Below are 27042 nucleotides of genomic sequence, written 5' to 3' on the forward strand. Positions count from 1 at the left end.
TGAAGCAATAACTTTGCATTTGTACAGCAAAAACATGTATTTGTGGAGCAACTCTGGTCCGCATAATTATGGGCCACCCTGTATTTCGAAGTATTATCGCCACTTACAATTAGAAATCAATATTTTCAAGTTAAAGCCTAGAAAAATCAATAATTTGTTAAAAATGATAGTCGATAACAGTAGTCATTGTGATGCTTTCCAACATCCATACTTTTCAATTTTTTTATTTGGGAGTGAGAGAAATTTTTGCTCAAAAATTGATATAAGCACTGTGGAACTGTTTCGCAATTTTTCGCCACATAAACAAACAAGGAAAGGACCATTTTTGTTTTGATTCTCAAGAAATATTCACAAACTAGCAGTCATCTCCAATGTTCCCGTGCTCTTTCCCGATATTCCCGTCTTGCTAAAAAGAAATGCGATTCATGCGAAATTACAGGGTGCGGCACAATTATGGTAATACGACCTTTTGTTAGAAATTCTTGTATACATATCTCGAATATCGTTCGTTAAAAAAAGATTTGGTTAGTTTTTCTGAACACCGTGGTCGATATATTGAATCATGAAGTTCTTGCAAGCACTCAAACAACTAAATCAACTATATCAAAACTCACTTTGGCGCCTCACATTTTTTGAGTTTCATTTGAACACATCGACGTTCTTTAAGTATGTTGATCGTTAAAATTATATTTTTATAGAAGATTATTGGCAACTAACTTTATTTCTCCGACTTTCCGAGCTTTATCACTAGGTATCCTACACCTAAACTTTTTTGGGAAAATCAGCAATTTCAAGCTTCGGTGGTTTCAAAAACTATATTTTTCAGTTACAGTCATACCAAATATTCTTGAAACAGCTCAATTTATGTTTTCTCGCAACTACTCGCGTACCAACCTCTGCCGTGTTCCCAGATTCGGGAAGGCCTGTGAAAGCGCAGAGAATGATAAGTTTAAGGTTTAAACTGTTATCGTATTCAAAAATATCTGAAAAATTCAAAATATCAAGATAGAAGTGTCTACCATTTTTATAGCGACTGTCACGCTTCTGAATTTGAGTTACCATAATTGCGCCGTACCCTGTACAATAACTGAATAATTTTACACATTTCACTAGTTGATCGTTTTATATATATATATATATATATATATATATATATATATATATATATATATATATATATATATATATATATATATATTCATTCACCAAATTCAAAAAGAGAAATCGCAGGGTATTCAACGGGAAAATATATAGTAAACGATAAAGTCATCCTATAAACCAATAAATAGTTTGGGGGATCAAGTGGGGGGGAATTAATTTGTGTAGGGGAATTGTATTTAATCGTGCTGCAAAGGCAGATCGGCTAAGTTTTTCCGGTATAAGTTGAGCTACTCGGTTCCAAAGTATAATATTGCGATGTAAGAAGTTCTTATTGACAGGAATCAACATTGTGCACAATTTATTTTTATTCCAATAAAATATTCTCTGGCCAAGTTTTCTCGATGCATAAAATAAACTCGGGAGATGATTTAAGAATGGGTTTCCCCTAGTTTGTGCATCAAACATTGTTTACATTTGACAAAGTAAGTACAATATCTCAGCAGAAATGGGGAAAATTGCGACGCAGTGAGACGAAGTGCAGTAAAGTGCTACAAAATGCTTCAAGGTGAGGACTAGTGTGAAGCAAGCCAGATATATGGGATTGAAAGAAGGGGTGAAAGAAGTGGGTTGAAAGAAGGCAGAGCGCTGCAGAAAACCGTTTTCAATAAGTTTCGCCGACAATTTTCAGACACTTTTCGTATTTTTGTTGTGTTTTTCAGTTGTGTTTTTTAATCGTTTATTTATTACAATGTCCAGATTTCGATATTTATTTTTGGTGTTTGTCAAATTCGAGTACTTTTCTTTTGTTGGACTAAATTGAATACTTGTTACTTTCATATTGTCAAAACAAAATAAACATGAAAAGAATTGAAAGAGATGTGGATCAAATCAAGTATTTAAGGCTGTGAGGGAATGAGCAAAATAGCATAGAAATTCAGAAAAAAGAACCGACAGCAAACCGAGTCAAAATGCACTAGAATCTATCAAGAAATATGTGAATTGTAAGATTAAACGTTGAAATAAAAATTGTTTGATTAGCGAAATCGTCCTCTTTTATTTCATGAGCTCAGAATTCAGAAGTTGTGCGTCGTTATCTACTTTTCCTATCAATTCAAATTTCTTCTTTAGCTCCTGAATAATTCATTTTTTAACTATCAATTTAAAGTTTATATAAACCTGTTTCTCAGCAGTGACCGTTCTTGTCATTAGTTCGGCACCAATTCTCGGGAGTCCATACGATAGATCAGAAGTAGCAGTGTCCTCTGTAATTAAAAGTAATTTCATCGAACGAATAAAAACATGTGCAGTCGAAACAGAACGACCAACATGCAAATTTTGTATGCCATATTTTCAGAGCTGAAAAAAAGCGTAGTATCCTTTCAAAAATTTTGATCAGCATACCGATTTACGCTAGGCTCCTCGTGGAAAAGTGTTAAATTATTTGCTGCAGGAATTTTAATTTTCTTGTTTTTTTTTAACTTTTTTTCTTAGCACATTTTCTTCTTAGTTTTGACAATTAAAACTACAGTGCGCCCAACTGCTATGGGACACCCCCTAATTTTCAGGGTTTCAGACACATTCGAACTTTTTTTTAATGGAAAACTAGATTCGGAATCGGATAAAGGTACTAAAATGTGAAAATTAGAAGAATGCATGTTTCCTCTTATAAAGAACAATATAAAGACGATATAAAAGACGATATTTCCACGATATAAAGAACAAAAAATACACTGGCAAAACATGTGTTTGAACGTTATTTAACTTTTTAAAAATTTTACACTTTCGAAAAAATCGCACTTTTCGTGAAAAATTTCCAAAATCTCGGGGTGTCCCATAGCAGTTGGGCGGTCGATTTTTCAACTTTTCGCTCGTTTGCTCTCAATTTTTGAGCAATCAGAATAAAATTGTAGGTACAGCGGTTTTTTGGTATGCTGAATCCGATTCCAATACTAGTTTTCCATAAAAAAAATTCGAGAGTGTCTGAAACCCTGAAAGTTAGGGGGTGTCCCATAGCAGTTGGGCGGTCGATTTTTCAACTTTTCGCTCGTTTGCTCCCAATTTTTGAGCAATCAGAATAAAATTGTAGGTACAGAGGTTTTTTGGTATGCTGAATCCGATTCCAATACTAGTTTTCCATAAAAAAGTTCGAAAGTGTCTGAAACCGTGAAAGTTAGGGGGTGTCCCATAGCGGTTGGGCGCACTGTATCTTTCAATATGTTATTCAGTGTTTCATATAAGAGCTAATAGATATAGGTATGTCGAAAACTGCAGAAAAAAAAGAAAAAATAATAAATTTTATACAATGAATACATTGGTTTCTACCCAAGACACTAAACATATTGGCGGAAACATTTAGAAATCAATAGTTCTAATCAAAAACTACAGAATCCTGCGAAAAAAACGTTTAACAATGCGGCCAAGTAAATCGACATATTGAAAAAAATTGCATAAAAAACAATTCTCACAATCAGTTTTCGGGTTTTTTGGAAGTTTTACAACTTCTTGAAAAACTCAAGTTCTTCGACCAATAGTTTACTTAAACGGAAATTAACTTACGGCCAATTGCACTTTGTCCAAAATCAACAAGATACACAACATAGCCTTCCTCATCAGTGTAATCTTGACTCCATTATGCGTATAATGGAGGTTTGTTTTGCCAGTGACTTTAATTAGTACATTTCCACCAAATAAATCTCTATGGTTTAATAATATTCGATCCTTAGCGATGGCCAATGTGAGAACCAATTGTTGCATAATTGCCACAGACTCAGAACAAGTCAACGAGTTTCTTCTAATATTGTCCAGTCTTTTCTTGCATATCTCAGAGAATATTCCACAATACACTTTTCCAGCATGACGAAGAAGTTTTTCCACGTTGCCTTGGACTTCCTTAATAACGCATGATCCATAAAAATCAGGAAAATTTGGAGTTGCCATTTGAATCGCTTTTATCGACTGCCAAATTTTTAGCTCTTTGTAGGCATTTTGAACGGTATCAGGACCAGCTAATCTACACATCTTTAAAGCTTCCGATCTGCCAGATCGTTCGATTTGAAGCACGTCGCCGGTCTGTCCAAATCCCAGTTTTGATTTTGCCTCGATGTTCAGCTCGGACCACAGAACTATGTGATCTTTGTCGGCTATCTGAAGTATGTTACCATACTTACGACGATCCTCCGTCGCAATGTCGTCTGCAGCTTTTGTAATATAATGTAGGTATATGTTTTTAAAAGTTTTCTCCGAATTGCAAAATTAGTTTGAAAATACGAGCAAATTTTAAAAATTATTAATTAAAGTTTTTTTGGCGAAAATATTGTTTTTTCAAAAGTACCAGTTGGGTTTCAATTTTATTTTGATTTTCTTGAAAACATCTAAAAATCGACCTCTTTACTTCCAATAAATTTATTTTCGCAATAACAATAAAATACCTTTCTTCAGCTGTTGTTTGGCTTGGTGATATCGTCGAGCCTTGTCATTGTTGTTGAGTCTTACGGCCGTTCTGCCGGGCGAATCTCTACTCTGCTTCTGCTTTGCCCTTTTTCAAATGATCATCAGTCATCATCCTCGCTACTTGAGCTCTCATTGTCTCCTTGAGCTTTCGAGTCACCTGAAAAACCTTGAAGTTAGAAGTGACGCACCTTTTCTTCTATATTAGTCTTGTACCCTCTAATAGTAAATGCCAAAGTCGCACTTTGTTGAAACTCTAGTAATTTTTTTTTGGTAAATTAAGCTTAAAAGATTTAACTTCAAATAGCCCTTGAATATGAAAAAAAAACACAAAAACACAAAACCGGTTTTTTCAATGTTCGATTATTTTTATATAACAAATCGGACAATTAAAGCCTCTATTAGTCTTGCACCACTGGGGACCGATTAAAAAATATTCATTCAATAGTAATTCCCTCTATTTTGCATGCAATAATAATAAAGTGAATACAGGAAACTAATTTAATAAGTCATGAGATAGAGGTTTTTCGATTACTATAGGGTTAATGTAGCCACAGAAAATTTGTCTGGGAAATGCGTAGTAAGTTGGAGTGGATGAAATTGTTCGGGATACTGTAATGGTACGATGGAGACTAAAACCACACAGAGACACCCATCGCTATGAGACCTTTTGGGCTGAGATCAGATTTAAAAATCGCCGTTTTTATAATGTAACATTTAAAATTAAAAAATTAACCTTTCCCTCCTGCTGCTGCACGTGAAGGCGATTTTTTCAATGGGCTATTTTGAGGATCCTGAAAAAATTCAATTATCAGAGTTAAACTTGAACAAAAGGAAGTCAGTTTACTATCGAATTTCTGAACAGAACCTGTTTGAAGTTATGCAAGAATATGTCGTAAATCACGCTTGGGTTATGATAACTTTGAGTCCCACCACAAAAAAGAAGATGTTACAAGTATTTATCCTTGCTCATCTTTGAAAGGTGGCGTAGCAAAATATGAGACTCTGCTTTAAGACCCAAAATTGCCCGGAACTACCGAATTTCTTATGAGAATTTTATGGCGGCTCAAAATTCTGAAAAAAAACCCTAATTTCAGCTTAAGTCTTAAAGGGTGTAGCAGCATTTGAGGGATTTTTTATAAGACGGAAGCACTTAAAACTGTGCATTTTTGTCATATTTTCATAGAATTTGCTTACTTTTCAAAATAAATGTACGAACATTCATAGGATGCGTTAAATTTTGCCATTTAAGGTTGAAGTTCTGAAATTTCCAAAAAAAAAATAAGTGCAAAACCACAGTTTGCCGTTTTTCCGGCAAATGCGGCAAATCGGCATTTGCCGGGTTGCCGGTAATTTTCAATTCCGGCAATTTGCCGATTTGCCGATTTGACGGAAAAATCGTTTGCCGCCCAACCCTGATACATATGTTAGTAATTTATTACGTGTTTTCCCAACGGAACTTACATTTCCGGTCGATGGGTGCACAGATCTGTAACATATTTGTGCGCCCATCGACCAAAGAAGCACATCAATTAACAAAATACCACGTAACCAATTTCAAAGACATGCATTAAAAAACTACAATAACATAAATACTTACTTCCGCAAATTGTGATTTTATGAAGTTCAAATTTGAGAATTGAGCAGAAAATAGGTCATTTTTTCCAAAACTTTGACCCGTCATATCTTTTTTTTTGATTAATTTTCAGATCGTCACATCACGAAATTTGGTAGTTTTGGGCCATTTGGGGACTAAAAATCAGAGTCTTAAGTGTCGCAACTCCACCTTTAATTATCATATGTTCTCTATTAGAGCTGCGTATTTAGTTTTACGGCGTATCTATTAGTGCGGCACCCTAGCTGACCTTCCGAAAATTAGTGTGGCAGTCTCTAATAGTACGGCAGTATCTAACACTCCTTCTTTCGGTTGAGAAATCCACCTCAAATATTCTATTACTTCAATGGTATTCTTGTTCATTCTTCGATCATTTCTTATAGATTTTTGTTCAAACATTGAATTTTAGTGTCTTTGGGAGGCAAAGTTACACTATTCCCATGAATTTTCACACAAAATTAAATTTTATAAGGAAATTTTGAGGTTCTCGGCATTTGGAGGCAACTTCCTGCTAAATTATGGCAACTTCCTGCCAACAATTTAGCAACTTATTTTAGTGGCACTAAATAAGTTGCCAGGTTGTTGGCAGGAAGTTGCCAAAGTGTGGCAGGAATTTGCCTCTGAATGCCGAGTTATTACTCTCGGAAATAGTTACCTCGAAATGAAAATTAGTTATCGAAAATTGGTGCGACAGTCTCTAGTATTAGCAATAGTGTGCAAGTCGCGGAGATCCCGGTAACGGTAATATCCCCAACATCATACAAAATTTGCAAAAATAGAACAATGAAATATAACACAAAATTTTTCAAAATTTTTGTGGTGGCCTAGTGAAACTTAAACTTTGAAATAAAACTGTCTTATTTGAAATTCTGGGAGTAATAATGGCAGACTCTTTGTAAATTATGAGTTATTGTAAACCTGCGTTGTGAGTGCAAATGTTTCACGCGTTGTATATTGAATGACTCCATCTTTTCGAAGATCATAGATTGCTGTTCTGTAAAATGTCCGAATCGTTTTCTCAGCTCCTTTATCCTTTGGTTGATCTTTTGCTTTCGCTTTTGTTATGGTCTTCCATTTTTCATCGATATATTTGAGAATAGCAAACCGCGTTGCACCTTCTGGATCATTCAATACTTTTATCTCAACTATCATATCTTTGTACGTCAACCGTTTCGCGTGACTTCTAAAATAGTTAATTTTAAAAAATAAGACATTTTAATAACTTTGAATAGCCTCGAATCAAGATACAGTGTTGGTCAAAAATTATCCACTGAAGTGGACATTCTAGTTTTTTGTTAATTTCGCAAATTTTTCAAATAAGCATAACCCCTCATATCAAAACATTTGCAACTAACAAAATATAGCCCATCATTAGGTTTATTTGTTTTTGTATGTTTAAACTATTTACTAAAATCATGACTAGAAATAAAACGACATCTCGTGAGTCTGTTTTTCATGGAGCGACTGTAACTCAACTGTAACTGAAAAAAACTGAAATTAATGTTTTTCAATGTCTTACAAGACACTGTTCAGACAAAATGTTTAAAAATCAGGTTACTTGGATCGAAAATATTTTTTATAATTCATACATGTAAAAACCAATTGACCTAAACATTGTCTATATTTAGTTAGGTAAGTGTTTTTGAATTACATTTTTAATTTCGGAGTTATACTTATTGTAAAATTTGCCAAATTATCAAAAAACAAAAAGTAGATATATGTATTTTGGCCACTACTGTACATGCCTACGTGGGGACTTAATGGAGACTTTATGATGTTCTATACCTCATTACTAACCATAAGCCTATCAGAGCTGAAATTGTTTCGGTTTTTGTTTTGAAATAAGTTTAGTATTCTCTTTTCTCTGAATAAGTGAGCGAAGAAAGCAAAAGTACTGTAAAAATTTAACCGAGAGTGCAAAAAAATTTATATTTTTCAAGGTTCCAAAGCAGAATCATCGAAACTACTTTGAAACTCAGATGTTCCTCTTATTAATCAAGATTTTTGACAGTTAAGTTCAGTATTCAGTATAAATTTCCTTTTTGTGCGAAAAACAACATGCGGGTTTTTCAATGAATAACAAAACTTACTTCGTGGAACGAAGGATTGGAGGAATCATTGCAAATATAAAAAACCAAGAAAGTATTGAACACTTTTCGCTCCCCATCATCGTTTCCTGAAAATTGAAATTGTTAGATTTAAAAAACAAAAGCCAATAAAGTTAAACTATTTTAAGTATAAAAACACAAGATAGTTTTTCGCTACAAAATATTTTGTTTCCGCCTTTTTTGAAGCATTTAAAATTGGAAAATGTTCGTTTTTTCAGAATATTTTTTTTATTTCAAATAAAAATTTCTGAAAAACTCAAAAATGCATAGCTTCATAGGTATTTTTCAATTTTGTGGAAAAATTTTGTTCAAAAACCAATGTTTCCAGATTTTACCGTTCCTCTATAGGAGCTGATTGAGCCGAGATTTTGAAGGTATAGTCCGAAAATCGTAAATTTTCGTCATTTTCGGGTAGTTTTAATTGAATTAAAATCCTTCAGTTTGAACTGAAACTCTCAGCATTTCCTCTTCCATATCATCATAGGCTCGCTTGTAATAGATTCGCTTTTTTTTCAATTTTTTTGGGGTACTGTAGCGCCAAAATTACGAAAACTTTACGGAGCTTAGCGCAGTTTAAATGGTCTCAAGCTCGATTCAGATGAAAAGTCAATTTGCTGTTAAATTTGCGAGTTTTCAAGTTTTCAAGTCGATTATCGAAATCTTCGCCATTCACTGGTAACCCATATTTCAGCTCTCCAGCATCAAGAATACCAAAGCTCCTCCACAGTAGGACACTATTCCTTCGCCTGCCTTGTGCTCGGGTGCCTGCTTTCAATGTACACGAGAACCTTATTTTCTGCATTCAGACTTTCAACAAAACCAATCGAAAATTCAACATTTAGATCAGCAAACACTAGAGTTCATGAAGGCATTAGGTAGGCACGAAGGCATAAAGAAATGCCTACTACGGAAACCTCAAACCCGAATGAAATATGAATGAAACGTACGATTTAATGCTAATATTGTCGTTTTGCAATCGCAATAAAAATAGTTATAAGAAATGAATTGTTTTGTTTGTGAGCTATTATCTTACACGTAATCTCTCTAGCCATGGATTTTTTTAAAAGAAAACAATTAATTTATATGATGGTCACGTATTAATATAAATTTTAACTTCAAAATTCCATAGATTTCTTGGGATTTTATTTAATTATTCCAATTTTATTACTCTAGAACAATAATTTTGTGTGACACATCGACGTTTCTAATTTGAATTTCCTTGGTTTTTATTAGAACTGTGTAATAGTATATACTATATATCGTTTTTGCTATTTTTAATTCTTACTTGTTCTCGTGATTTACTAATATTTTAGTCAGATTTTACAAAAGGAAGTTGCTACAAGGAGCTGAAGTCTCTGGGATTTGCACAGAGCTTGGTTATTGTTTTTTTCTTTAAAAATTAAAAATTTTTGGATTCTTTTCAAAAATAAAAGTAAAAAATAATAATCTCCCCCACACACTGAAGTGGCCTAAAAAGGCGAGGCAATTATTGTGTGGATTTACGGGCAACGATGCTCCGGAGTAACGCGAGTGTACAACGGAGCGCGCTTGCACACGTAAACACACATATTAGCGGTAATTCAAATGGGAATTATTAAGAGCAATCGTTAATGAACGAAATAGAGTTATTGAGTGAATGGAACAGGCTGATCATGATTGGTGGCGAGTGGGTGAGCCAGACCAATCATACATCAGCAAAGTTGGGACGAGCGGGCTCAAAGGAGCCCAAGTCACAACAAATTAAAATAGACCTAGAAGATCAATTTCAGTATTGCTTTATAAAATTGCTTTATTTTCAAAATCAAGAATCATATTGAGCTTTTTCCATATCTAAAATCGGGGGAACAATTTCATCCAGGTCCCATTACACTGGGCTGATTTGCTCCAAGAATGAAATTTGTGAATTGCTTTGTCATCTCAACTGACTTCTTGTAAAACCATTTGTTTGCTCGATGTTAACTTCTCATCTCCTTCTGCTGATTTTGTCACTTTCTTTTGTAATTTTGGACAGTAGTTACTCATTATGGAATTCAAAAACCTATACTTTGATAAAGTGCACCAATGACATGTACAGGGAACAGTACTGAACGAATAAATCAACTACTCTTGGTCTCTGGGCTCGAATCGATTTGACAATATCTACAGTACATGGTTCGGCAACCTTTGTAAATATTGATTGTGTTGACAGTAACCATCATGAAATTTTTCCCGGATTTTTTTCAGAACGCTCTAATTGTTTTTACCCAGACGCGACATTTTGCAGCTTTTTCTCCAAAAATACGGTCTCCGGTCTCGACCCGACAATACTTTTGTCAAATTGAAAATGGTGTGCGCCTTTAAAGAATACTGTAATTTTAAACTTTTGTTTCTGCGGAATTATCGTCGATAACGAATAAAATTTCAGAGCTTTTCTCTCAATTTCTTAAAAATTTAAGTTTTGTTGTTAAATTTCAGTTTTTCAGTTTTTTAATGAATAAATATATTTTTATCGAAAAATTATGGCAAATCGTTGAAAAATGTCGCCGTGACAAATGTTTGAAGCTACAGTACTCTTTAAAGGGACACTCATGTTCACATTTAACAAAAATATTGTCGTTTCGAGACGAATGGAGAAATTTTTAATTTTTAATGTTTTTCCGCCAATGCCTAACGAGACCTAAATTAGTTTGCACTTCGATTTCAAACGGCTAATTTCCCGTCCCAATATTAACAACAAATGCTGTTCCAATTTCAGAAAGACTATATCTAAACATGAATCTTCTATTCTGTTCGTTTACTTATTTCAAAAGTTGAAAAAAAAACCATCGGTTGCAAAACATTATTTTTATGAAAAACCGAAAAATGGTAAGACGATGAGATTTTTGAAAGAGAATGGTTTCGAGACTGACAGAGATAATGTAAGAATTGGTGGATAAATATAGAGGTAGGGGGAAAAACAGAAAAATGGATAAAAATGAAAACAAATTGAGATGGGTAACAAAAACAAATAACTGGTTTCAAGGCGGAAAGAGAAGCGAGAAACACGAACAATTGAGAGGTTAAGAGGGAGAAAAACAAAGAGCAAAACGTTAAAATGTGACATTGAGTTTTGCTTTTTTGGCTTTTGGTTCTAAACGAGTGATTTGTTGTACTCGTTCTGTCGTTTCAGCCAAATGATTTGCACGCATTTTCTTGTGATCGCTGATCAATGGGCGAACCCAATCGCCGTCGATAAGGGTCACTTGTCTGGAAAATAGAATATAATTGTATTTTTTTAGTTTTAAATTGCTTCTAGTTTTCAATCAACTTTTGAATTATGTAGTCTTGGTTTTTTCTTAATTTTCTTGTATTTTTGCAAGATTCCCCGAAAAAAATCACATTTTTTACAAATATTTTCAAAAATCAATCAAATCAAGTTTTTCTCAAAATATTTGAAATATAAACGCTTGAAACTTGACTTTTTAAAGCTTTAAATGCTTGAAAATGTTTGAAGATTTTTGCTTAAAATTCGATTCAAACATTTGGTAAAAAAAAAACGCCAAAAATTTCCGATTTTCCGTTTCAAAAATAGTTTTTAAGTACGACATTTTTCAACCTTATCTTTTTTTGAAGTTTATAGTTAAAAACAACTTTTAAACCACTTTGAAGTGTTTGAAGAAACTCCTTTTAATTTTTTTTCAAGTTTGTAACTCAAAGTTTGAATTGGGATGGATCACGGAGAAAAACATAGAAAACTGATTTTTTAAAGAAAAAAAAACTTACAGCGCAAAGAGATCATTAGTCTTCATTAATTCAGAAAACACAATGTATGCAGGTTTTGATCTTGAGAGGCAAGACGATGGATGAATTTTCAGAGTAATCGCAGGATTAATCATTAATCGATATCGATCTTCCTGACGATCATATTCACAACTATTCAAGAACATTCCGAGAGCCAACGCTTTTCTGTATTTAAAAGAGAAAACTTTTTGATTGTGATTCAAATGCACTTTTTTACCTCATTTTCATAAAATCAGCTCCACACGTTGAGAATGTAACTTTCTGTTCAATTGCAATTTGTTTTAATTGTTCCTCAATCATTGAAGCTGTTTTCAAATGTTGTTCGTTGATCATATTATCATTGCAGAATTTCTGTAAATTTCTATGGGTGGTCCCAGACAAAGGTGTCAAATTTTCTTTTTTGTTGAAAATCGAACAACTAAAATTTCGCTTTTTCGAAAAATTCAAAATCTCTCAATATTAAATAAAAATATTATTTTCCTTATCAAAATTAACATATTCTCGATAAATTTAATTTATCGACCTTCTGTAAATGTTTCTACTCATTAAAAAAAATCAATTTTCCAATTAAAAAATCGAAAATCTTCGTTTTTGTAGCTAATTTTTTTTTGATTTTCTCTGAAATAAAAACCGAAAAATTTGTTGGCTCTAAGAATACTGAATTTTATTAGATTTGTACTTACCCTGATAGTTTGATTATATTCACGTTCCAATGATTTATTGGCCTTCCCGTATCTCGCATCAGATTCTGTTTTCTTGTTCAACTGAAAATTTTGAAACTTTTGGTAGAAGTTAAATTCAAAAAAGACTACAATAAACTTTTTTTCCGCGCCGTCAAGAAGGCATGCTTAATCTTGTGAAATTGCGATATAGTAAAAACCGGGAAGTGTTTTTTTTTTCGATTTATTTAAAAGTTAACTTTATTTTTCGTATTTCTCATGTAGAATTTTCGAATTTCAATCTTTAATAAGAAACATACTCTATTTTTGTACCTACCTGATCAAAAAACTGATTAGTAACTAAAACAAGCTTGAGTAGCGTGATATGATCACCCTCTCTCGTTTCAAATCGTCTTCTAATTCTATCAACATCTGCATCACTTTTCGAGTCACCAGCTCCAGAAAATAGAGCATCTGTCTGCATTGCTGCAACAATTTTAATCGCTTCCATAATACATCCCTCCTTTTGAGCTTGGAATAGAATTCTGAATATCATATAATTATGAAATTATGTGAATATTTTTTAAAAGTATACCTTGCATGATCTGGTGGCAATGGATACATACAGAATGCATCTCCCATCTCAGTGAGTGCGAATTTACTTCGATCCGAATTCACGGGACGAATTGCGCCGAGTGACTGAAAATAAATATTTCGTGATATTTCATAAGAAAACGAAATTTTTTGAAATTATTCTTGAAAGAGGTTTTCGTGTTAAATGATAGAAAATGATTGTAAAAAAGTATAAGATGTTTCTAATTTTTTTTTGTGATCTCTTTTTTTAATTTCGCAAAAAATGCTGCTTAGGATGAACTCACATTTTTTGGAGTTTTCAGACCAAATTCAATGGCGTTTCTCGGATTTTTTTAAATGTTAACTATTTAATAGAATCTAATTTTTTTACAAAAAAAATCTCATAAATTTTTTGACATGAATTACATTACAGCCAATGTTCTTTAAAAATTCACCGTAAGCTCCAACAAAGCAGCATTGATATTATCAGTTTCAGGAGGATCAATAAGTTTCAATCGATGCGGATTCTTCATTCCAAGCTTCATTAGTTCGAGGAATGTCGCTGATAAATTGCAACGTAGAATTTCTGGCATATTTTCTGCTTCGAATTTGTGGAAGTCTTCTCGGGAATACAGTCTGAAAGTTTTAGTAAATTTTTTCGAGTGTACAGTATATTTTATACTTCACTTTATTTTTTTTTATTTAACAGAAATAATAGATCATCTATAGTACTTTAAGTTTATATTTTTCAAGAAAGGTGAGCGAGAAATTCTGGGAAACTCATAAATTTTTAAACAGTACACTTTTTTTTCTGAAAAATCACATTTAACATTTTAACTAGCAATGTACGAGTCAATTCACATAACATTTATACTAAATTTAAGATCGATTTTCTAATTTTTCCCTACTTTTTTAACAGTTTTTTGACGCTGAATTTATTCAACATTTCAGAATATTAAACAAAGGCCGAGAAGCTTGATTTTTATCAGAACAACGACACTTTTTACTGATAAGAAACTATAACTACGACATAGCTTCGAAAATTTAAGACTTTTGGTTTTAAAAATTGTTTAAATACCTATAACATTTGCCAGGTGCATCTCTTCCAGCTCTTCCAGCTCTTTGTTTGGCTTGAGCCTTACTCACATTGTGAACTTTTAGAACATCGATACGATTAAAAGCTTCGAAACGTCTGAAATTTAAAGATATTTCTATAAAACTATTGAAAATTAATCTTACTTTGTTTTAACTTTACCCGAATCGATTACTACTCTAATTCCAGGAATTGTTACAGATGTTTCAGCAATATTTGTCGAGATGATTACTTTTCGGGCGCCCTAAAAGCCAAAAAATATTTATTAAAATATACATATTTTTTTTGATTTTTTTTGACAACAATTGATTTTTTCGGTCAAAAAAACGAACAGATAGAAATGTGAATTTTAGTAAAATTTTTTGTGACAGCCCTGAACAAGGGTGTCTACATCGTCTGGAAAAAAATCGAGCAACGAAAATTTTAGATTTTTCGTCTTTTTTTCTTATTTTCGATTTTCCAATTTTCTGGAAAAAACTAATTTTTACAATAATTAACAATAAATTAATTTGAAAAAAAAAACAACACCCTTGACCCTGAACCATACTTGTGGAGTTTTCCTAAAAGCTTCTTTCTGTTTCTCCGGTCGTAAAGCTGCATAAAGTGGAACTGGCATAAGAACATCAGCAGAAGCTGGAAGTGATCCATTGAGCTCGGCGAGTTGAGATGCTACGGCTTCAATTTCTTCACTTCCTGTTAGGAAAACCAGAATATCGCGTCTGAAATATTTAATTTAATTTTTAAAGCTTATTCTGAAAAATCCTCACCCCTTGGGTTCTGTTAAATGAACATATTTCACACAGATAACTGCATTATACACATAATCCGTTGAAGAAAATGATTTATTGATCTTCGGATTCACGTGGAAAACTTCAATTGGGAAGGTACGACCAGCAACCAATACTACCTTGGCATTGTTGAAATATGATTGGAATTTTTCTGCCTGAAAAAAGTTTATTTCCCTGATATACCATGAAAAATGGATAATTTTTGTTTTTCGAATCAAGAATGTCGCCGATATTTTTTTTGGATTGTCGGTGTTTTTAAGAGTAAATTGATGAATCGAGAGACAAAAAATAGGGGGACATTTTAAATTAAAAATTATAGATTTATCAAAAAAATAGGATAGAGAAAATAATTGAAAATATGTAACAAATAAAGTTTTTTTTTCGATTTTCAGATAATAAATTTTACAAAACCGAAATTTTTGTTCCGAATGAAGGGCTGAAATATATCAAAATATTTTCAAATTGAAAAACAAATTTTCAAAGAATTAACCATAAAATTCAATTTTAATCAAATTGTGTGTATTTCGATGAAAAATTAAGTAAACTTATAATTATCTTTTAAAAAGGAAAATTACTAACATTTTAGGTATTTTGTTGAAAAATGGGCAATTTTTCTCCGAATAATTATTACCTGTAATGTAGCTGACATAATAATCAATCTTAGCGGGTTATTTGTTTCCCTTCTTTGATCCTGACATTGTCTCAGAATACACATAAGAACATCTGAATGTAGACTCCGTTCGTGTGCTTCATCAATGATTACGCAAGAGTATTTATCGAGAAGAGGAGAGACAAGAGCTTTTCTGAAAACTTTCCGATTATCTAGGTGCAATTAGGAAAACGTGTAAAAGTCGAATTTATTGAATACTCAAAATTGTCTAAATTCAGAAATACGAAAAAATTGTTCAGTATTAATAAATATTCAACTTTTAAAAAGTTGGCTTCCAATTCAAAAATTCGGCTATTCGACAATCAACATTTTAGAAAAAAAAATAATTTTTTTCTAGAAACTTATAGAAACTAATAGAAACATTCTTATATTTCATTTTAGGAATTGGATTTTTTTTAATAAGTCAACAATTTTGCAATTGCCAATTTTAAAACAATTCGGAGCAAGGGTGTCATTCTTCGATTTTCCGATTTTTTATAGAAAAAGATTCAGAAAATTGACCATAAAATATGATTTTTTGCCTAACTTTGTTTATATTGATGAGCAAAAACATAAAAACTTCTTCGAAAAAGAAGATGAATGGCCAAAATGTTAGGCTAATTTTTGAAAAATCGGAAAAATCTAAAAAATTTAAAAAAAACGAAAATTTTCAATTTTTCGATTTTTCAAAATTCGGAAAAACGAAAAATGTTCGTTTCTCGATTTTCTGAAAAATCGAAAAACCGAAACTTTTTTATTCGGAGAGATCACTCAAAATTGAGAAACGCGATTTTTAAGTTTAATTTCTCATTCTTTCTCGATTTTTTCCCTTTTTCTTTTGCTATTTCTCGGTAATTCAAACCATTTTGGATTATTTGAAACAAAATTTTTATTGAATACATGCTACTTCAAACAAACCTTAATACAATTCCATCAGTCATATACTCGATCTTTGTTTTATGACAAGTTGCATTCTCGAATCGTACATGATATCCGACGATTCCACCAATATTTGTTCCCATTTCAGTTGCCACTCGTGATGCTAGGGAAATAGCAGCCACTCGACGAGGTTGAGTTACGGCAATAGATCCGCTGTTGGCAATTCCAGCACGTACGCAAAGCTGAAAAGTTGTTGAATAATTTATTTTCACTTTAGGACCATTGGCGCTGAAGAAATTTTTTTTCTGATTTTTCGGTTTTCTTTTCTTTGAGCAATTGCTTCGATTTTTGGTGTTTTTTCAGCCAATCCAAAAAAGAATTTTAAAAAAACTAATTTTTCGGTTTTTCGGTTTTTCCGGAGCACGACTTTTCGAGAATCAATGTACAAACCTGAGGTACTTGTGTGGATTTTCCTGATCCAGTTTCTCCAATTACAATAAGCGTTTCTTGTGATGCCAACTCATACATCAATTGTTGTTCAACAGCATCAATTGGAAGTTGGGGTCTTGAAAACTTTTCGTAATTTGCTTCGAAATGTGGAGGCGATTGTTGAGACGAAGAATGCTTTCGAGTAGACATTGGTGTGGCATTTTTCGAATTAGAAGGAGTCGATATTGGGGTCTTTGGTAGTTTTTTTGGAGTTTGTGTCTGAAATTTAATAATTATTGATTGATAAAAGGAGCTCCTTTACATTCGGAACAAGGGTGTTCGGTTTTCGATTTTTTTTTAGAGAATCGAAAAATCGAAAAATTTCTTTGATCGTTTTTATTCGATTTTTTAAACAAAATTTTCGAAAATTAGCTTAATATTTTGGCTATTATTCTTCTTTTTAGAAGAAATTTTTATGTTTTTTCTTATCAATATAAACAAAATTAGATTTTAAAAAATCATATTTTATGATTAATTTTCTGAACATTTTTTATTCGATTTTTCGATTTTCCAGAGAATCGAAAAGTCGAAAAATCGAAATAACACCGAAAAATCGTTTTAAAAAATTGAAAAAAATTATGTGTATGCTTACCGAAATCGTTGTGACCTCAATTTTCTTCTCCTTTTTTAAAATTCCATTTGTAATTCGAAAAGTAGATGACAGTAGTTCCTCTTCTTTTTGAAAATTATTCATTTGTTTTTTCTTTTTTTTCAGCAACATTGTTTTCTTTTTTAATGCTTCCAAATTTTGAAATTTTTGCTCCTGACCACCAGTTTGTCGTGAATTTCCATTGACTTTACCATTTTGAAGTATTTTTGATATTTGAGCACCGGGGTTTGGTTTGACTTAAAAATGGAGATTAAAATCAGATAAAAGTTTAATTTAAAATACGGATAAAACCTACTTTTCTTCCCATCTTTGTCAATTTGAAACTTTCGTTTTTTCTTCTTCCACGCCGGAAATTTGCTTTTGATTTCCATCTGAACACTTTTTCCTATTGAAAATTTAAATTGAATATAATTATAAATATCTCAAGCTGGTTTCAATCCAAAATTATTTTCAGAACATAACGGAAGAAAGAAAAACTACTATTTCTTTTCATTATTACTATTGAACCAATAATATAAATTAGAATAAATAAATTTAAAAGATCAAGAAATAATTAAAATAAATATTGAAAAAAGCTGAAATTGTCTGGATTCTGAAGCTAGATTTACACGTCATCGGAAAAAGAAAAATTGAATTTTTGGAATGATGAATCGGGAAGGGCAACTGAAGAGAAAAAACGGGAAATTTGAAATAAAAAGTTGGAATGCAATAGCCTGAGAATGATGGAATGTGTGATAAGTAGTGATGGCGACATGATAAAAAAAAAAGAAGAGGTTGGACCAAAAAATGTGATTACTTATTGAATATTGATATTTTCTAGTGAATCTACTAACATCAAAAATTTAATTTACAATCAGAATACAAAAATCATGATTCTATACAAAATAGCGGACGGCTGAAATATTGAAGAGCTTCTCTATGAATACCGAATCTTCCAGGGCGATGACGTGAGCTGCAAATTTTTAGATTATTGTCATTTTGTTAACGATTTTTCCGTAAATTTTCCAAAAAAAAAACTAATTTTTGGCAATCAATTTTTCTTCTTTTTAAAATAAAAATATTATTTTCTGTTCTTTCAAATCACAAATTTTAATAAAATTTGGAACTTTCTTTTTAGTTTTTTAAAATAAACATTTTCGATTATCACCAACCAGCTCTTCCAGTGATTTTTTGAGTGTTCGAGGATCCGAGTTGATGGAATGTAGTGTAACGGACGAGATTCTCACTTTTTTCACTGTTTTGAATTGAACTCAGACAGGCTGTCATCATTTCTCTGAAATTTTTTGAATATTAATATGACATGAAATTTTATCTCGAAAATAGGGTTTCCGGTCTCGACATGACAAATTTTTGTTAAATGCAATAAAGTATGCGCCTTTAAAGAGTACTGTAATTTCAAACTCTCACTGCTGCGGAATTTTCATAGATTTTTCATAACTTTTCACACAAAATTTATTTGTTCTTACTGTTTTATTTCAGTTTTTTGATAAATGAATATTTTTGCGGGAGTTTAAAATTACAGTAACCCTTCAAATGCGCACAATCGGCAAATTAAACAAACTTTTGTCGTAGCCAATACGGAAACCGTATTTTTGACGCAAAATTTCGCGCCTGGCTAATATATCAGCTTTTCAAAAGCAAAACTGTTATACCTATAGGCCTCTCCAAATTGTGACTGATCTTCGGAAGAAATCTTTGAAGGAACCAACAGAGAAGACATGTAGGGAACAAGTTGATCATCTAAAATTTCCACATTTTTTTGGATAAACTAGAATAAAACCACTCACGAGGTGTTCCGACTAGCAGAATATTCTTAAACTTCCCACATGCATTGTTCAGAGAGGTTTTATAAACAAAAGACGATGCGAAATCAACAGAATCACGGAACGATAATTGTTCCATTGAACGAGACTTTTTCCACCTAAAATTTAAAAAAAAGTAGTTTTTTTTCAAGTGAATTAACGGTAATACTAACCACTTGACAAACTGTACACCCCAATGAATATGTTTCTGAACATAGGCTAGTCCAAGATGTGGTGAATTGATAGTCATAAGTGTATAACATCTATCAATCATCCATTGCATCTCAACTTCTGGAGCCAAGCCAACAGCACTTCGGACGATCACTCCACCCAGAGAATGGGCCAAGAAACTGAAAATTTAGTTTCAATATTTAAAAATGGAGTAGCGTTTGTAAGTTTTTACTCCAAATGATTGTACTGCAAATTTAGATAAATTTTTTGATTTCTCAATTTTACCAAAAAATCAATAAGGGATGCATTGTTTCGACATTTCGCGTTTTCAGTTTCCCACAAAAAACTGTTTCTCGAAAGAAAATCGATGAAACTCTAAAACAAAAAATCAATTAAAATAGCCGAAAAACTCAAAAATATCTCAGACTTTTCTGATTGTTTTGTAAAATCGAAATAAAAATCATTTAACAAATTTAGAACATTTCCTCAAGTGTTTTAATTTCGATATATTGAGGCTGATTTCTGCCATTTAGTAAAAAACCCAGACTTAAAAAAAACTGTATAAATGTACCTAATTCGTTGAATATCATTTCTGGCCTCTTCAACATATTCTCGAACTTCTGACAACAAATTGTGAGCCATTGTGGTAATATCTGCCCACGTTTGACTACGATTAGCACTGCTCATCAAGTATTCAAAAGCCCAAGGTTCTTCATCAAAATCTCGTCCTTCCATCTGAATACAATGATAATGAGCAGCAATTGCTTGATCAAGACCACATCGGAATGGGACAAGATCTTCTTGTGATCCTATAAAATATAATTTATTTTCATTATTAAACACCGAAAATACCTTCGAGTCCGTGCACAAAAACGACCAAATGAGTTTTATTCTTTGATCTTACGACTGGATCTCCAATCACTAGCGACGACTTTATTGGTGTACATACTGGGCCGGCGGTTGACCTCCCGGATTGCTCACTGAAAAAAGATAAATATTAAAATATTGATTTTAATATCAACTCACCTGTAAAGATGTCCTTCGTAGTTCGTCTGTTGTCTGAGCATTTTCTTCGCAGCTTCTCGTTCACGGAGCAATTCAAATTCAGCCATTCTATCTTTTGGATGTTCTTCAGTCAATTTCATATCTGTTGAACTTGTGACTCTGCATGATAGAACATCGTCGGCGGATACGGATGTTCGAAGAGCATTTGCAATCTTAAAAGAAACACATTTAAAAATCTATAGAGATTTATGAATGAATTCTAGAAACCTCTTCAGAAGTAACACTCTCTTTTGAAATTAACGGAATGCCGTCATCTTGAAACAATTCACCCGCAGCAGAGCATCGACCGAATTCCGATGATGGAGACGGAGACGCTGTAATTTTTAAATTCTGTGAATTCAAATAGATAAATTAAAAAACCTATTGGTTCACTGCTACAGCTTGGGCTTTCCGTTGCTGTATCGCGAGACGGCCCAGGAAATTCCGGAGAGAAATTATTTTCCTGCGAATTTGGAATATTTTTCAACAGTAGACCACCACCTCCATCTGTCGACGTGGTTTCTTTCAGTGTCTTGGTGCGGCTTCGTGAAGTTACTCCTCCATCCTTCAACTTTCTTTCATAATTTGTCATTTTCTTAATAGAAAACATACCAGTTTCCGAGACAGAGACTGTGAGCAATCCAAACTTTTACGTCGAGGATGAATCAACTTTCTAGTCTCGTTACGTAGCTTTTCGCGGAATGATTTGTGTTTTTCATGGGCTTTCACAACCGGCATCGATGCACTATTTGGAATGGTAACCTGAATTTAAAATTTTTTAATAATATCGACTTTTGCAAAAAATTGTGTTGAACACAGCAAAAACAAAATTTTTATAAGAAACAGACCTGCCTATTGGCATTATTCAAATCTAACAATCCAACAGAATTTCGAGTAAAAACATCTTCAAAGATAATCGGGCTGAAATAATTTCTTGTTTTGTGAGAATATTTATAAAATCAATATTATTTACCAAAATTCTCCAGGACAATCAGTTTCTTCGCAGAAAATTGTGCAGCGTGGAAGCTTCCTCAAATAATCCACCTTGATAATAGATTTATAATGTTCGAGAACCGATACTGGTGTTCTTATTAAACATTTATCGATTGGTCGTTCATTTATCCAAAATGCCTCACGAAATACTGCACGACGTTGTTTATCGAAAATGAGAAGCAGTTGTTGATTGAGCTCTGAAAAAATCGATTCCGATTCCGTTCAAGTTTAAAAAAAAAGACAATTTCGGATTAAATTCTTACAGGAATTACACAAACCTTTTGATTTTCGAAAAAGAATCAACATTTGTTGATATATTAGGGTAATTTTAGTGCTCCATTCGCATACATCGGTCTCAACACATCTTGTCGGATGATCTGAGCTATCGAATTGTTGAAGAGCCGCTTTCATCTCTGTTTGTACATCCAGAACAACTGTAAAATAATGCTTTCGAATTAATTAACTTTTTTTTGTTTCATACCAACTGAAACCGATGCATTAATGAGCCGTGAATTATTGACGATGAACTGTTGAATAGATCGAGTTGCGAATAATAAAGCATGTGCAGATGAGTTATAAACTCGTCGGAGTTTTGTGCTTTTTGTAGATGATGCCTGTAATAACTGACGCAACAGTTTGATCAGATTTTTAAACATCAAGCTATTTTTTATATTTATTCAAGCAAAATTTTAAGATTTGATCGTTTTCCGTATTTGAGAACTGCTCAAAATTCAAAAAACACAACGAAAAACCTAGGTGTTTCTTTTTTCAAAATTTTCCAAAACATTCAAATTTTTTCGCAAAAAGCTCGAATATTCTTACCGATTCTGATGCATTTGCCTTCCGTTGCCGCGTGGCTACCATAACTAAACTACTAAAAACACTCATAGTTATCGCAGATAGGTAGGTACTGTCAAAATATAAAGAACGAGCGGCGGCGACGAGTCGTGTTGGATCCAGAGGAATTTCGACAATTCTTTTTGTGATTTTCACGAAGGATTCATATTGTGGAGGATGATAACGGTCCATGTATCTATATTAATTCATGATTTTATGTTTAATCAATTGTTGGACTGTCTTACAATAATTCAATTTCAATTTCTAATTTTTGAGGCTCACACAAGTTCAATGTCGAATTGAATTGCACCGAAATATGGAACCAATCATCTGAAAGTAAGATAAAAAAAGGTGTTTCGATGATTTTATTACCTAAATTGAATTTTTCATGTTGATAAGTTACTTCAACTGTTTTACTGACAGCCGCTCCTTGATAGACATGTGCTAAAAGAATATTACTCGATGTTTTAGGCCTGAAATTAGAGAATATTCCAGTGAACAAATCAATAATCGACGGACCCAGTATCCCGGTCCCCTTCCGTATCGTGTGATATGTCTACTGATCCAATTTCCGCTGTTTTTCGTGGCCTCAGTCGAATCTGAACTGAACGTAAGCGATGATTTGTGGTTTTTAAAAACCTGGTAATAACCCCGATCAGACAAGTCGACGTTGAAGAACTCGCATAATTGAATACTCACATTGAATACCTGGTGAGCTTCAATTCGCATTCTACTCGCTCCCGCCTGAAGAATTATTGATTCCAAGCTATTCAATCCCTAATTAGGGTTAACCCAAGTATCATGAGAGACTGAAAAATGTTACAGTGTTAGAAGGTTACCAAAACTGCAGAATAACAGATTATAAAGAGTTCAACAAATAACTTTATTGACATTATAGAGGAAAACAACAAAGTTTTACTTTCCAGCGATAACCTTCTCGCTCTGGGAAATTTTTCTGAGAAGCTCAGCACGCTTGACGACTTGTCTCTCCTCACGGCGCTTGCGGCTCTCCTTGTTCTTGTCACGTCTGGCTTGAGCTTGGTCACTGAAATCATCAGGAATTTTAATATGAATAATTGATTGAAAGACTTCTCAATAATTTGGAAAAACAAATCATTTAAAAATAGTAAAACTTACGCAAGTTGCTTGGCTCTCTTGTTCTCAGTCTTCTTCTTGAAGATGTACTCGATGAGATTCTTCTTGTTCTTGAAGTTGTTTCCCTTTGCGCGAAGGTAGAGCTCGTGGTAAAGGTGCTTGTCCAACTTCTTGGCATCTCTGTATCTTCTCAGAAGGTTTCTGAGGACACGCATGCGTCGGATCCAGAGGGTCTTTTCTGGCATACGAGCATTGGCAGTACCACGACGCTTTCCGTAACCGGTGTGACGTCCCTAAATTCCAAATATTTTTTTTTAACTTAAAATGTAACTTTTAAAAAATCGACAGCATCAATTAAAAGAAAAATGTACCTTTCTGCGGGCCTCCTCGTACTCGCGTGCGCGGAAGCGGGAGTGGACAGTGACTGGCTTGCGGATGATAAGTCCGTCATTGACGAGTCTGCGGATGCTTTGACGGGAGTTGGCTCCAGAAATCTCGCTGACCTCATTGGGGTCGAGCCAGACACGGTGCTTTCCGCACTTCAATACGGCCGAAGCCAAACGTTTCTGCAGACGGAGATTGCTGAAAAATCAATAATTAAAAATGCAAATTTTGCACAATTCTCAATTAAACGAAAGTCATATCTTCAAAAGACGCTTGGACTGATCTTTCAATTGGAAATGATTTAAAAAACTCACCTCATTTCGTCTTGCTACCCAGTATTTGGAGTTTCCTGTAAAAAATTAATATAAAGTACACAAATAAAGAAATTTTCACGAAAACAACAAAAATTAGCGACACCCTTCAGAGAATCAAAATTTTTGCTTAATGGAAATTTGAAAGCTATCATTTTCTAATTTTGTACATCAAAAATTAGGCAAAAAAATCATTCCAAGGCTTGAAAAATCGAAAAGAAGTTTAGGAATTGAAGAGAAAAACTGCTATTTCCTCGTTTCACTACGAGACCTGAGCGCGTCAAAGGCGCATGACTACGGTAACACTCGTTTCAGCTGTGTCGTTTTCTTTTCATCGCATCTTCAGCAAACAATTGTGTTGATATTTTGAATAAAATTTTCGGGGGTATTGCATATTTTATTGTTTCATATTTTTTGGACATTTATTTAACACATGTATTTTAGAGATTTCTCTTACAAAATCTGAAAAATTTAGTTAGTGGTATTTATAAGTTGTTGGTTAAAGACAATTGTTGATAAGTTCTTCAGAATTTGTTAAAAATCATAGGTATTAGATAAAAAGAAACTCACAATTTTAGTTCAACGCGATAGTCAGAACGAATGAAAGTATTCCGAATAGCACTATTTTGAGGTGTGTTTCAAAACATTGTGAAAAATTACGAAATTTTGAAACACAACAACTTTATTTTTCGATGCTTTATTTTATTGTGAGGAAGTTTCTCAAAATTTAGAATGATTAAGGTACGAGAGTTATCAATCCATATGCAAATTATCCACATGATCAATCCTTGGTTCTTCTCCCGGATCATCTGGACCGAAAATTTCCCAATAGTGTGCCATTAAAATGACATCAAACATTATTAAACAACTTGATGCTATTGAATACCAGAAAAAATCAAGGTGCGCCTGTGATAATATTTCAGACTACAGATTGTGAGGAAACCTACGAAACTGAAAGAGATACCACATAGCATAACTGTTTTGAAGGCTCTATCGTACGAAGGAGAAATTGCTCTATTCTGATTCCAGTAAAATGGGTCCGCCACCGAGAAAGTTGGGAATGTTCCTGGACCAATGTTTAAAAGATACCCGAAAAATGCAAAAAGTAGAAACGATACGATTTGGGTGATCTGAAATAGTAAAATCTAGGAAAAGGATTGAAATATCACGTACAGTGCTAGGGGCGATCCATACAATTCCAACAATTACAATAATGACAATTATCATTGAGAAATGTGTTAGAACCATTTGCAGAGCAAAACTTCTTGGACAAATTACATTTCCAAACGTTGATCTCGCGATTCGTTCAATATGTAAAAACATAAAAATTGTGAGAATTAAACTGAAAGTATACGACTCCATCGTCGAAATTCCAATATTTTTGAAAACTTTAAATGACCCGAATATCAAGTACATATATCCAGTGGCAAATGAAATAATAGGCATCGTGTGAAATTTTTTTGTAGAATTCAGCCAGAAGTGTCAGAAATTTTTAGAAAAAAAGCCAATACATCTTGAAACCCTAAAATTAGAAAGACATACTTATCGCTCCCTCTCAACGGGCATCGGGTAGTCGTAGAGATTCAGAAAGTGTCCAAGGAGATGTCAGAAAATTCAAAACTTGTCGTTGATCATTAATCTCGAGTGAAAAAAAAATAGAAAAACAAATTTGACTTCAAAACTATTTATTGAAATTAAAAATAATTTTAAAAAGTCAATCGGACAAATGTACGAAAAGATCTTCATGTTGGTTTTAACCTTTGTAGCTGAGATTCTCATACACATTCTGAAAGTAAAACATTATATTCCTGCGGATGGGTCTCGCCACGCGAAGTGTAATTTTGTGGGTATGCACCTTTAAGATTACTGTAGACAGAAGATAGTTTTTTTAAAATAAGTAACTGGAAATTTCCTGGAAATTTCCTACAGTAATCTTAAAGGAGCATACACGAAACATTTTGAAACATATATAGCGTATCCTACTAGTGAATCACAGTAAAATAAGAACCTACATCTTCTTTAGGCTTCGGAGGGTCTGCCCGGTGACTATTACTGCTCGACGACGATGGCTTCATGTTCTGAAAATTAAAAGTATTTCGGAAGCATGCCATTATCAAAATTTTGATTAAAAAAACTTCATTGAACTTCTGTTACGTGGCAACATTAGGCAAAGGTTCATTAGTGACCGTGAAAATGAAAACTCGGCCACTATTGAGGGGAAGAGGATTTACCTTAGACTTTTCTTGGTCTTCTCTATCCGATTTCGGCGTTGATTTTAAAGATGGTGCCGACGAAGATTTCTGAACAAAAATTGAGTTTTTTAGATATTTTTCTGAAACAAAACACATACAGAGACAGTTGGATTCGATGGTGTTTTCTGAAACAGAACAATAAAATGAACATTTCCAATATTAAAATTCTTACCGAAACTGTTCCACTCCACTTTTGTCCCATTATTTTCAGAAGAGAATCAATGCAAACAACAACGTCAAAAATTGTTTTCTCGGTAACGGAGAATGAATTCTAGAAGACTTAAAATAATAACATCTCACGTTTTTGTTTGTGACCCGCCCCCGTGTCACACTTGTTGGAATTTTTTTGGGCAGATGAACTTTGAAGATTAGGAAAAAAAATC

At 33.2% G+C, this 27042-nt stretch overlaps 6 protein-coding genes and 1 non-coding gene across 9 annotated transcripts; 1 reads left to right on the forward strand and 6 right to left on the reverse strand.

Annotated features, from left to right (window-relative positions):
- Positions 1-1819: 1819 nt before the first annotated feature.
- hil-8 (H15 domain-containing protein) lies at positions 1820-8342 on the reverse strand. Its single transcript, NM_059202.5, has 7 exons — positions 8254-8342; positions 7082-7346; positions 5285-5342; positions 4530-4708; positions 3658-4292; positions 2278-2363; positions 1820-2232 (listed from the first exon to the last, which is right to left on the reverse strand). Exons 1-4 carry the CDS (start codon positions 8328-8330, stop codon positions 4653-4655), a joined length of 456 nt encoding a protein of 151 aa, NP_491603.2. The 5' UTR covers positions 8331-8342; the 3' UTR covers positions 1820-2232; positions 2278-2363; positions 3658-4292; positions 4530-4652.
- A 2685-nt stretch (positions 8343-11027) lies between these two features.
- On the reverse strand, positions 11028-18141 carry let-355 (RNA helicase; the record flags this gene model as incomplete). The annotated part of the gene is made up of 16 exons (NM_059203.6): positions 11028-11496; positions 12013-12195; positions 12248-12381; positions 12714-12794; positions 13027-13234; positions 13285-13388; positions 13718-13898; positions 14341-14454; positions 14502-14599; positions 14903-15074; positions 15123-15298; positions 15775-15946; positions 16711-16913; positions 17122-17379; positions 17753-18006; positions 18066-18141. The coding sequence occupies 16 exons, from the start codon at positions 18139-18141 to the stop codon at positions 11340-11342; spliced, it is 2571 nt and encodes an 856-aa protein (NP_491604.3). The 3' UTR covers positions 11028-11339.
- A 49-nt stretch (positions 18142-18190) lies between these two features.
- Positions 18191-23364, reverse strand: C09D4.4 (DUF676 domain-containing protein). 3 transcript variants are annotated; one of them, NM_059206.3, is made up of 20 exons: positions 23257-23364; positions 23137-23216; positions 22990-23090; positions 22863-22947; positions 22603-22813; positions 22262-22394; positions 22059-22214; positions 21761-21977; positions 21636-21708; positions 21400-21549; positions 21169-21352; positions 21016-21122; positions 20770-20960; positions 20596-20723; positions 20315-20552; positions 19746-19922; positions 19558-19691; positions 19423-19510; positions 18922-19043; positions 18191-18722 (listed from the first exon to the last, which is right to left on the reverse strand). In NM_059206.3, exons 1-20 carry the CDS (start codon positions 23344-23346, stop codon positions 18646-18648), a joined length of 2742 nt encoding a protein of 913 aa, NP_491607.2. In that variant the 5' UTR covers positions 23347-23364; the 3' UTR covers positions 18191-18645. The 3 variants fall into 3 exon arrangements, with proteins under 3 accessions (NP_491607.2, NP_491605.2, NP_491606.2); NM_059204.4 differs by having other exon boundaries at positions 18243-18722; positions 22262-22403; positions 23257-23363; NM_059205.4 differs by having other exon boundaries at positions 18246-18722; positions 21169-21358; positions 23257-23363.
- Positions 23365-23481: 117 nt separating this feature from the next.
- Positions 23482-24445, reverse strand: rpl-19 (Large ribosomal subunit protein eL19). Its single transcript, NM_059207.9, has 4 exons — positions 24411-24445; positions 24084-24294; positions 23755-24005; positions 23482-23662 (listed from the first exon to the last, which is right to left on the reverse strand). The coding sequence occupies exons 1-4, from the start codon at positions 24413-24415 to the stop codon at positions 23533-23535; spliced, it is 597 nt and encodes a 198-aa protein (NP_491608.1). The 5' UTR covers positions 24416-24445; the 3' UTR covers positions 23482-23532.
- A 324-nt stretch (positions 24446-24769) lies between these two features.
- 21ur-12380 lies at positions 24770-24790 on the forward strand. The gene has a single exon (NR_050127.1).
- Positions 24791-25421: 631 nt separating this feature from the next.
- Positions 25422-25853, reverse strand: C09D4.6 (Cytochrome b; the record flags this gene model as incomplete). The annotated part of the gene is made up of 1 exon (NM_059208.5): positions 25422-25853. The coding sequence occupies one exon, from the start codon at positions 25851-25853 to the stop codon at positions 25422-25424; it is 432 nt and encodes a 143-aa protein (NP_491609.2).
- Positions 25854-26068: 215 nt separating this feature from the next.
- Positions 26069-26944, reverse strand: C09D4.9 (Protein AF-9). Its single transcript, NM_001262981.3, has 5 exons — positions 26832-26944; positions 26758-26784; positions 26639-26707; positions 26420-26485; positions 26069-26193 (listed from the first exon to the last, which is right to left on the reverse strand). Exons 1-5 carry the CDS (start codon positions 26859-26861, stop codon positions 26161-26163), a joined length of 225 nt encoding a protein of 74 aa, NP_001249910.1. The 5' UTR covers positions 26862-26944; the 3' UTR covers positions 26069-26160.
- Positions 26945-27042: the final 98 nt, after the last annotated feature.

Source organism: Caenorhabditis elegans, chromosome I (assembly GCF_000002985.6).
Source record: "Caenorhabditis elegans chromosome I".
Lineage (NCBI taxonomy): Eukaryota > Metazoa > Nematoda > Chromadorea > Rhabditida > Rhabditidae > Caenorhabditis > Caenorhabditis elegans.

Coding starts and splice junctions, on each gene's coding strand:
- rpl-19 (NM_059207.9), bottom strand. Junction 24,006..24,083: donor ACGAGGAGGCCCGCAGAAAG/GTACATTTTTCT, acceptor TTTGGAATTTAG/GGACGTCACACCGGTTACGG. Junction 23,663..23,754: donor AAGAGAGCCAAGCAACTTGC/GTAAGTTTTACT, acceptor TGATGATTTCAG/TGACCAAGCTCAAGCCAGAC.
- hil-8 (NM_059202.5), bottom strand. CDS start 8,330: ATGGGGAGCGAAAAGTGTTCAATACTTTCTTGGTTTTTTATATTTGCA. Junction 7,347..8,253: donor CCAATCCTTCGTTCCACGAA/GTAAGTTTTGTT, acceptor TAACTATTTTAG/AAGTCACGCGAAACGGTTGA. Junction 5,343..7,081: donor CATTTGCACTCACAACGCAG/GTTTACAATAAC, acceptor GAATTTTTTCAG/GATCCTCAAAATAGCCCATT.
- C09D4.9 (NM_001262981.3), bottom strand. CDS start 26,861: ATGGGACAAAAGTGGAGTGGAACAGTTTCG. Junction 26,708..26,757: donor CATCGAATCCAACTGTCTCT/GTATGTGTTTTG, acceptor ATTTTTGTTCAG/AAATCTTCGTCGGCACCATC. Junction 26,194..26,419: donor CTCCGAAGCCTAAAGAAGAT/GTAGGTTCTTAT, acceptor TTTTACTTTCAG/AATGTGTATGAGAATCTCAG.
- C09D4.4 (NM_059204.4), bottom strand. CDS start 23,346: ATGCGAATTGAAGCTCACCAGGTATTCAATGTGAGTATTCAATTATGC. Junction 21,550..21,635: donor TGAATAATGCCAATAGGCAG/GTCTGTTTCTTA, acceptor TTTTAAATTCAG/GTTACCATTCCAAATAGTGC. Junction 19,692..19,745: donor GGTGTACAGTTTGTCAAGTG/GTTAGTATTACC, acceptor TTTAAATTTTAG/GTGGAAAAAGTCTCGTTCAA.